Source organism: Notothenia coriiceps, unplaced genomic scaffold (genome assembly GCF_000735185.1).
Source record: "Notothenia coriiceps isolate Sejong01 unplaced genomic scaffold, NC01 NC01_scaffold00016910, whole genome shotgun sequence".
NCBI lineage: Eukaryota > Metazoa > Chordata > Actinopteri > Perciformes > Nototheniidae > Notothenia > Notothenia coriiceps.
This window is the reverse complement of record NW_011349611.1, coordinates 2,595-12,470: the sequence shown is the minus strand read 5'-3', so window position 1 is coordinate 12,470 and position 9,876 is coordinate 2,595. Positions and strand designations below refer to the sequence as shown.

The window sequence follows — 9,876 nt, the reverse complement described above, 5'->3', positions numbered from 1 at the left end:
TATCCTAACAGTTCGAAAGCTCTGTCTTCAACATTCCCAAAGAACACGCTTCTATCAGATTAACAGCCAAAGATGAACGTTTTTAGTTAAGGACATGCAGCTTTCAATTCAAATCATTTTTTCGCCCGCTTTCCGTAGATATTAATAATCCTCTGGGGAAAAGAGCAGCTTCACCTAAATGTATCCCTTTAAAACGAGGCTTCTGATCCGCGGGCTTTGCAATTGTTAAACCATGTGAGAAAACAAAAGCCATGATATTAAAAATGATGGCTGGGATCCCTCTGAATCCCCTCTTAAGCCCTTTCATAAACTCACATGTGTGACGCATATCACAAATAAGCGACATTGTCTGACAGTTCGAGCTGTAGTTTCCTGATTGATGTGCCAATTGTTCTCCCTGCCTGTAATGAACACCGTCACAAACAGTTCATACAAACTCTTATGATTCATTTCAGGGCGATGAGTGTCTCCCAAAATATATTTTTCTCTTGGGTTTTAGTGGGAATAAAGGGGATGTGAAGCGACCTGCAGTTTACTAATTCAACAACATTACATGCATTGAGTGCATAAAACATGTTAGCATTCATTCATGTTAATTATGGCAACCCTGTTTCCAGCTTTCTGCTTTAAAAAGGATTATTTGGCTTCAGAAAAAGGAGGATTTTTGCTTCATATGAAAGGAACACTTACTTGTTAAAACTGAGAAACATATGCGTGTTGCTTTAAGAATCACATGTGCCATATCTTCAACAAGTCCTGGTTGTGATTTATCTCGTAGAAACTGTCAGTGTTTGTGGAGATAAATGTTTGGGAAATCGGAGTCACTGGTTGGCTGCCAAAAAAAAGGGACTTAAAGCCGGCTAATCCAGCCACTAACTGTGTTTAAGGCTATTCTGCTGCCACTTGGTGTAACAGGAGATGTCATTTTAGAATGATAGCCAAGCCAGTTTATGTTGATGATACAGTATCAAACAGAGATACTTGTAAAAAGATAACCGGGCGAGCATTTGATAAACCATCAAGTTATCCTTGGGGTCTATTCTCTTGTCAAACGGTTTGAAAACACTTAAAGCATGAATCACATGTACGTCAGTTGTTGAAGTTTGTTTTGTGTTGGTGGAGGAAATTGAGCTAGCTGTAAACATATCGATGTCCCGGACGCTTCGTAAATAGTGTGTCAGTTTCTTGCTTTCAAGGGATTCACTCAGATAGTAAGTGGCTGAAACACTGGAGGTTAAAAAGGAACGTTGTCTGTGCCATAAAGTGTTTGTTTCATGCTGAAAAATAGACGTATTTCACAGAAGAAAAATAGGTGCCATATCTCACAGTGTGCAGAGAAACTCAAGAGCCAACTTGGTCCATTGGCACTGAAAAGAAAAATCGTTCGAGATTGAATTTCCTCCGAGGTAACAACGTCCCCTTCCTCAGGATTCCCCACAGGAAGTCAGTCGGACCGGTTTAAACAGGACGGCATGTAGTGGCTCAACACACACAATATTCACATTTCCATGATCCATCAGAGGGTAAAAAAAGAAAAGAAAAAGGAGACTGTGTGCCCGTCTCCATGACAGCAGCAGATGGAGCTGTGGGCAACCTGTTCATTTGATCCTTCGCTTCCCATTGGTTGGTGCTCCGGTCCGTCATCCTGAAGCCTGGCTGATCCTGGCCTGGAGATTGTGGGTTGGGACAGCAGGAAGTTTACGCCCAATCATTTCTTAGGTGATCTTCTCATGCTGGATCTGGTAGTAACACGCCTGAAGGTGGAGAAGACACTTTTATTCAGTATAAGAGCCATTTCAAATACATATAATAATTACTGGGGTAGAGAAGAAAATGATAGTTTCCATGGTAGTACATTTCTAAGAGAAAGAAACTCAGATTAAAGTAGTTCAATTACAAAGATAAACTCTCACATTAAATAGTTTGATATTTTTATTTCTATTAAATTAACCTCAGAAATCTAAGAATTGTTTGCATAAATGTACAACCTAAACATGTACTTACAGTGTGCGTGTGTGTGTGTGTGTGTGTGTGTGTGTGTGTGTGTGTGTGTGTGTGTGTGTGTGTGTGTGTGTGTGTGTGTGTGTGTGTGTGTGTGTGTGTGTGTTACCTTGAGTGTGGTGAACATGATACCGTGCTCTCCGTGCTGCACGCAGGGGTCCATCAGGTCTTCAATCAGGCTGACCTCTGACCCCAAATTTCGGATTCTTAGGATAAAACATGCATTTCATCAGATTCTTTAAAACTGTTTTTGGAACCACACTAAACAAAACAGCTCCGTAGCAATGTAGATACAGTATATATAAAAAGTAGCAGATTATGAATTGTTTGGTAAAAGCCTGTGTGTTTTCTTTCACTATCTACATTGACTCTTGGCCTACAATAAAACAAATGTCTCTGTTGCCTCATCATCATATTATGTGTGTATTAGTGTGTGATTGGGTTTGTTTGGGCGCTGACCTTGCGCGCAGCACCACGTAGAGGAAGACGGGGAAAAGGTCGTCCATGGACCACAGGAAGTCCTGCTTCAGCAGCGACTGCACGGCCTGAGTGATCTCCTCGAAGGTGAGCTGGATCACCTGCAGCTTGTCTGACGGGGTGAAGGTTGTGCTGCAAACAAACAAGAAGTATAGATTTTAAAAACAGCAATTTAGATGTGATTTTAACTCGGTTTTAAAGTTGTTCCGTACCTGATCTGTTGGAGTGTTTCCACTGCCGAGGCGAAGCAGGCGTCCTTAGTGCTGGACAGGACCTGAAGGCCAGAAATACCTTTTATTAAATTGTTACTAAAATACTTTGTCAAAAAATACTGTATACAAGGTTTCTACAGCTGAGGGCAGGTTTGATGAAGGATTTTGAATTATCCACTCAGACCTACTTTTATTTAGTTTCAAAGGTTTCCGTTATCCAGCTCTGTGTTCATTTTTAAACAAATTGCTTTAACCCATTTTTTTGTATTCCTCAATGCAAAGTCAGAAGAAAAATAAATAATAAAATGCTACTTCCTATTATTTCTTAGCATTTGTATGGCCGTCTCTTTTAAATGGAATGTCTTAAACTCTTTTAATAATAAATAATAATAATAATAAGCGCTTTTCTTAATGCTCAAAGATACTTTTTTAATTTTTTGAGGATCCGTGGGAACCCTGCTATGAGCTAGGTATGCAAAGTGACTTTGGATTTGAAATGAACATTTATTATTTTAGTGATTCATCTGCAAATGTTATTCTAGATTAATGGATTATCTGTTTCGTCTATAAAATGTAAAGAAATAGTGAAAAAGGGCTCAACATTACAAATGAACATTTCAGAGATTTAAAATACTCTCTTTACTTTCAAATATTCCTAATAAAGAAGCTGGAACCAGGGATATATTTAAATGCTCGATCAAATGTGTGACTTGATCTTAAGGTAAAAGTGAAGCAAGTTGAACCATACCTGCTGCTTCTCTGCCAGTTCAGGCATGGACGTGGGAATGGAAACCGGCCAGAACTTCCTGCGGACAGGAAGTCATTGTTTAGGGGTTTACATGCATTTCACTCTTTATTGTATGTTTATCCAGATTGTGACGTACTGCTGGACCCCGAGGAAGGCGAGCAGGGCGAGGTCGGGCTGCTTGTTGAGGCGGAGCACACACTCCCAGTACACGTCGTCCTCTTTCTCCTTGTCCAGAGCGTAGAGGGTGAAGAGGGGGGGGTAGAGGCGAGGAAGCAGGACGGGGAGCAGCAGAGCCGAGCTGCTCGCCACACGGCTGAGGAGGAAACACACAGGAGGGTTTAACAGAGTCCTTAAAGAGGCATACACTCTGAAATAAGGCCTGTGGTTTGCCCCGTCCTTACCCAGGTTTAGGTGACTCTAGATGGGCATCGCTGGAGCCCGGCTCCCTCTTGTCCTGGAGGTTGGTGGTCGGCTCTGGAATTAGACCGCCCTCTTCTGGCAGGTCTGGGAATAAAAACCTGCAGAGCACACATAAGCACACTTAAACCTATCCTGGTTAAATAAAGGTAACATTCAAAATCTAAATAAAATACAACATGCATGTTTTAAACGCAAAATCGGTCATTTTCCAGCCCTACAGGTCATTTAAAAAACAATATGATAAGATACATCCTTCCACCGGTTATAAATATAGTGTGAAAAATGACTAAGATATACAAATTGTGTGGAAAAAATGTGGTTTGAAAGCGGGAAAAAAATAATTTATGACAGCTTTTGGCTAAGAACAAACACGACACTGGCATTTGGGCAAAGGAGATATAATGCAATTTTAGGAGACCTAATAATTTGCCTGATTAGAATAAAAAGTGTCTTTGGGTTTGAACAGGGTTTGTAAAGTTCACAACTCAACAACATAGGTCTATGTTTTTTACACATTTGAATGCTCAAGTGTTAAATATTATACCTTTAAATGATATCCATTTGGAACATTCATTTGAATCGGGGCTATTCGGAGAAGCTTGCTGACTGGATGTTAGTTACCTGACGATGAGGAAGATGCGGTTGAGGTAGGACTTGATCTCGTTGACCGCCTGAGGCAGCAGCCGACGATTGGCTCCCACGCCCACGTAGGTCATCCTGTACACCGCCACCAGGGTCTCCAGCAGCCGGCCCAGCGAGTGGAGGGGGGTGTCACACGCCTGGAGGAAGCGGAGGGATATTACTGTTACTAGCTAAATTGATCATTTGAGCAAGAGAATGCAAGCTTTGTTTTATTTTGTGTATCCAGGAGTTTAGAGGTTGAAGAAGAAGACAGATCCTTCATTCAAGGAAAATCAGCAATTTCCTAATGTAATGAAATATATTCCATAAGCATTACACGTTTTATTGAAGTATATGGAAGTTAGTATCATAAGCAACATATTCCATTAGAAAGAAATGTGTTTGACGGATCAGTTTGCACACAGTTGAGCTCACCTTGATGAGGTAGAGTCGGATGGTGTGATATCTCTCCATGGTGATTGGTCCTTCGTGCTGCGGGATCACCTCCAGACTCTCCAGGGTCCTGCTGTGACTTCGAGACAGCGCTTCCGGACTGCAACAAACAAAAAAACATACATCACCCCCTGAAAAAAAACATTATTTTGACTGGTACAATGAAACTACCCTGTCAGGAGTGTGTGTGTACCTTTCCTGGATGAGTCTCCGGCTGGTAGTGAGGGCCACGGCGATGTTCTCCCAGGCCTTCCAGTTCTCTCCTTGGCCTGGGGTCTCACAGCCCAGCTCACTCCAGCACTCCTCGAACACCGCCTGCCACTTGTCCTCCGCGCACACACACAGACGCCCCAGCTTCCTGCCACACACACACACACACACACACACACACACACACACACACACACACACACACACACACACACACACACACACACACACACACACACACACACACACACACGTAAATTAAAGGTCACCTATTATGAAAAACTCCCTTTTCCATGTCTTCTGTAGATAGAAATGTGTCCACTGATCCATTTATATAAAAACCTGTCTGATAATGAGCTGATCAGATTTTGGCCACTTTGTGATGTCATAATGTTGTTTTGGCTTGTGTAACCATTAGCCAATCACCAACCAAGGTAACCCCCCCCCCCCACCTTATCACCTGAATCTCCTCCTAGAGCACCATTGTGTGTTTTTCAACCAATCACTTCTCAGAGGGGCGTGGCCAGCAGCAGATCATTAGCATTTAAAGCTACAGACACAGAATCAGCACTTTTGGAACAGGGCTGAAACAGAGGGGATTATGGGATGCTACAAGGATCTGTTTCAGCCAAACACTTCAGAGACATGTTCTGTATATACATATGAGACCTATAATATATTGTTTAAAACAGTATAATAAGGGATCATGATTACATGTCATTTTTCTGCACATTCTAGATTCTGTGTGAGCTTACATGTCGCGGGTCTTGTCCTTGTCCGTGTCGAACAGGTGAGGTTTGAAGTAGGAGCCCGTCACTTTGAGGCCGGAGCCCCATTCCCCGTTAAAGGAGCCCTCCAGGTAGTCAGCGTTTGGCATGGTGAGCACACCCTGAGAGGAGAGACAATTAGAACATTGAACTACCCTGATACACATTACTACTATTTCTATATGTTTTTGGTTACTTCAATTGTGTTATTGCGCTGCTATTTCTTTGAATTATTTGTATTATTAACTTGGGATCCAAAATGTTTTTAAGAAAAGGTGATTTTTTTTTTTTTAAACATGCTAATGGTTAAATATACACACTATATTGACATTGTGTTCATTTGTCACCTTTCCGTTGAGGGTCCAGTCATCAGAGAATTCCCCCTCGTATGTGGTGTCGTCCTCGGACAGCAGGATCCCGGTGCCCTAAAACACAAAAAACATGAGGAATTAAAATATATATATATAATAGCTACATTAATGTTGGTCTCTTAAACTGCCAAGCACAAAATGTGACTGAAATCACAGAGGAGCTCACCATCATCTTGTTTTCTTTGAAGGCTCCTTCGTAGTAAAGTCCAAACTGAGTGACCACGACCCCGTTGCCCTGCCGCTGGTGATCCTGCCACATGCCCATGTACTTCTCTCCTCTGGAAAAAAAACACACAAATGTAAAAAAAACAAGATGAAGCTGAACATCTTAAATTAAACACAGTTTTAAAAGCTTGTCAGACTGCATTCAGGTCATTTATCATAACATGAAACGGAGTGACGAGCGTACTTTGTGATATCATCGAAGACTCCGTATCCGGTCTTCTTGTCCTGCAGCCACTGTCCGATGAAGACGCTGGGGGAGGAGGTGTTGAGCTTCCCGCTGCGCAGCATGCCGTGTCCGTGTCGCATGCTGTCCTGGAAGCAGCCGTCGTAGACCTCGCCGCTGGCATAGCTGCTAACACAGGGGGGGGGACGTTTATTCTCTTATGTTTGTTAAGAGTTTCTACCTCACCATTTCCAGGCACACTCACCTGTATGTCCCGAGGCCGTGCATCTTGCCGTCTTTCCAGTGACCTTGGTATTGATCGTTCTTGTTGAGCGTCTTGTTGGTAGCCACAAATTCACCAAAGCTACAAAACAAAACACAAATAGGCATTAGGAAACAGGAGCTACAAAGCACCTAGCTCATGTAAGAAGGAGACACACACATTATGCACTCACCCATCTTCCAGTCCGTTCTTAAACGTCCCTGTGTAAATTCTCCCATCAGGCCACTTTAACACGCCACTGAAAAACATCCAAATCATTACGACACATCAAGGTCACTAATCGTCCCTTGAGAAGCTGCAGGTTTTTTTGCTGCATTTTACGGTCAGAAGACAAGATCAATTCTATTTGTTAGCTCATGAGACAAAAATGTCCCTTTGCTAAAACAGCTATGAAATGACCATATAAATAATCATATTATCCATGTGTTTAATCATTTAAAAACCGAAATGAGTCCTGATGATCAACACCAAATATCCATTCATATCCTGATTTATTTTCCCTTCAACTGTCAGCAATATCCCAACAAAAAAACACAAACATAGCATGTACTGTGAGGTAAAAGGTACAAATTGAAGCCATGGCTTTTGAAGCATGATATAATCAAATGCATGATTTTCTGCTGTAATGTCCGTGGGATAAAAAAAAACTTGTTTTAATGGGTTAGACATTGCTGCAAAAGATTTTATACTTTTTAGGCACTGAGGTTTAACTTCCAAAAAACCTCACTTTAATGTATTTCATATGCATTACAACAGCCAATACTATGAACAACTTAAAAGCTAGAAATGTTTCCAGTTAGGCACAAGGATACAAATATTTGACCCATATGCAGACGTGTAGTGTCCCACCTGCCGTTGGGCTTCCCTGAGAGCCAGTGCCCTTCATACTTGGCCTCTTTCAGCCGCCCCTCCTTATAGAAGGTGTAGGAGGCGGTCCTAGAGACGGGGGGCTCCGTCTTCTGACTGGACCCGGAGCCGATGGAGACGGTGTCCTGCCCCGCCCCGCCCAGCGCCTGCTCCACCGCCTGGTTGATGGAGCGGAGCCACTTGGCCTGGGAACGGATATAGCACAGTTTTTAAAGGAGTGGTTCAGGTTATATGGAGAATGGAGACACGTAGAAATCATTTTACAATAACCAAAAGAGAGAGTCTGTAAATCAGTAGCTTTAAAGGACTCACCTTCTCCGTGGGAGAGGACGCGAGCAGGGCAAACGTCTCCTCTGGTGTGATCAACTTTAACCCATACCTAGACACACACACACACACACACACACACACACACACACACACACACACACACACACACACACACACACACACACACACACACAGTTTTAAGATTTGGTATTCCTGATGGTATTTGTCAGTACAACACAAAAAAACAATAATCTATTAAATCAGACTCACGGGCCGCTGTTCTCCTCTGGGATGGGCTCCACCCAAAGTGTGGCCAAGGGGAAGACATGATGGGTGGAGAACTGGAGGAGGCGTGGAGAATGAGGAAAGAGGGGAGAGGTGTTAAGAAAGAGAAATAAACATCATTAATAATTGTATTTAATTGTACCACATTGAAAGACATACATGTAAAAGGTGTGTATTGACCTTACACACACCGAGCAGTTAACTACAGCCTTCTCCATAAGCATGTCATAATTGAGAGGAAAACATGTCTAAGGAAATTGAATGAAATATATTTAAATGGAGCAAATGAAATACCTCTTCTACCTAAAGAACATTTACCAGAAATAACATAAAATGAATAATAGTTAGTATTTCATTTGAATACCTTGGAGACCAAGGGAAGACAGATTTAACTGGGAAGAAAAAAGTATTTAGAATGAAAAGAAAAGTAAAAAGTACTATAAACAAAAAGTAAGGAATTAATGTCATACAATAAATAATAAAAAAACCACCTAATTATACTTTTGGAGAATAACATCATATATTTGAAGCATCCTGTTTAAGATGAACCTAAGTGATGTCAGGGCCATGCAAGACAACATGTGCAGTATAATGCATTCATGCAACTCTTTCACTGCAACACCATCACAACACATCACAGCCACTTCTTCCTCAGCTTCAACTTTACAACCTGCTTCAGGAATTTGAAGTTAACATTTTGGTTTTCACCTTCAGAGGATTTCCTTTTTACAGACGTTCCTTTAGTCACACAATGAGTCACACAGTCAAAAGGTATTGGGACAACCACAGGAGGGGAAGACAAAGAGGGGGGGATGCAAAGGGGAAGAGAGAAACAGGGAGAAGAGGGAAGGAAAGTGCTTTGGAGAAATGAACCAGTAACTGCAGGTCAAGCGTTATATAACAGCAGTAAAACAGGAATGTAGTTTAAGATTCCAAGCTGGATTGGTAGCAACGAGGAAACAGAATGTATGAGAATACAACTAAAAGCTTTTGTTCATTTGTCCATGCAGGTGGAGAGCAGACGGAGGAGGAAGGTGGGGATAGGGCTGCGTATCAGCGGACATTTTGAATCAGCACTCTGGTTGTTATCATATGGCATGAGAGCACTGGATTCAGGATATCCTTTACAATTATTATTCCTGAAACAATGCGACAACGTTTCTCAATTTGTAAGTTATTTCATTTGATGGATAAGCCAGAAAACAAACAACTTAATGTTCTAAATATAGATTTTCCAGAGTATGTAATATAACAGCAGTTAATGTATGGACATTCAAAGTAAACTGGGGATACACATAAAGTTTCAAACATCTATCTAACGACACTTGTGTCCAATTATTTTAAACAAAGAGATGTGCTTTAGTGATGGTTCAGATATTTGGTGCCAAATTAACGCTCAGATGTTTTATGTGTGTGTGTTTGTCATGTGTTTTAGGGCTCCTATGACACAGAGCCCTGAGCCCTTCACACACACACAGAAGAAAAGGGTACAGAGGGGGGGGG

The 9,876-nt window shown here is 41.8% G+C and overlaps 1 protein-coding gene across 1 annotated transcript in view; it reads right to left on the bottom strand.

The window, feature by feature from the left end:
- Positions 1 to 1,457: 1,457 nt before the first annotated feature.
- als2b (alsin Rho guanine nucleotide exchange factor ALS2 b) overlaps positions 1,458 to 9,876 on the bottom strand; it is a gene marked incomplete at its 5' end in the record, with an annotated part of 11,008 nt that continues 2,589 nt past the window's right edge. Inside the window, 19 exons of the mRNA XM_010776366.1 lie at positions 1,458 to 1,754; positions 2,111 to 2,207; positions 2,461 to 2,610; positions 2,691 to 2,752; positions 3,439 to 3,496; positions 3,575 to 3,751; positions 3,840 to 3,956; positions 4,480 to 4,637; positions 4,915 to 5,032; positions 5,126 to 5,290; positions 5,898 to 6,031; positions 6,257 to 6,334; positions 6,447 to 6,558; positions 6,690 to 6,854; positions 6,934 to 7,032; positions 7,124 to 7,189; positions 7,801 to 8,003; positions 8,131 to 8,197; positions 8,359 to 8,429. Of these exons, the coding sequence (XP_010774668.1) occupies positions 1,716 to 1,754; positions 2,111 to 2,207; positions 2,461 to 2,610; positions 2,691 to 2,752; positions 3,439 to 3,496; positions 3,575 to 3,751; positions 3,840 to 3,956; positions 4,480 to 4,637; positions 4,915 to 5,032; positions 5,126 to 5,290; positions 5,898 to 6,031; positions 6,257 to 6,334; positions 6,447 to 6,558; positions 6,690 to 6,854; positions 6,934 to 7,032; positions 7,124 to 7,189; positions 7,801 to 8,003; positions 8,131 to 8,197; positions 8,359 to 8,429 (2,136 nt within the window). The remainder of the gene's footprint in view (positions 1,755 to 2,110; positions 2,208 to 2,460; positions 2,611 to 2,690; positions 2,753 to 3,438; positions 3,497 to 3,574; positions 3,752 to 3,839; positions 3,957 to 4,479; positions 4,638 to 4,914; positions 5,033 to 5,125; positions 5,291 to 5,897; positions 6,032 to 6,256; positions 6,335 to 6,446; positions 6,559 to 6,689; positions 6,855 to 6,933; positions 7,033 to 7,123; positions 7,190 to 7,800; positions 8,004 to 8,130; positions 8,198 to 8,358; positions 8,430 to 9,876) is intronic.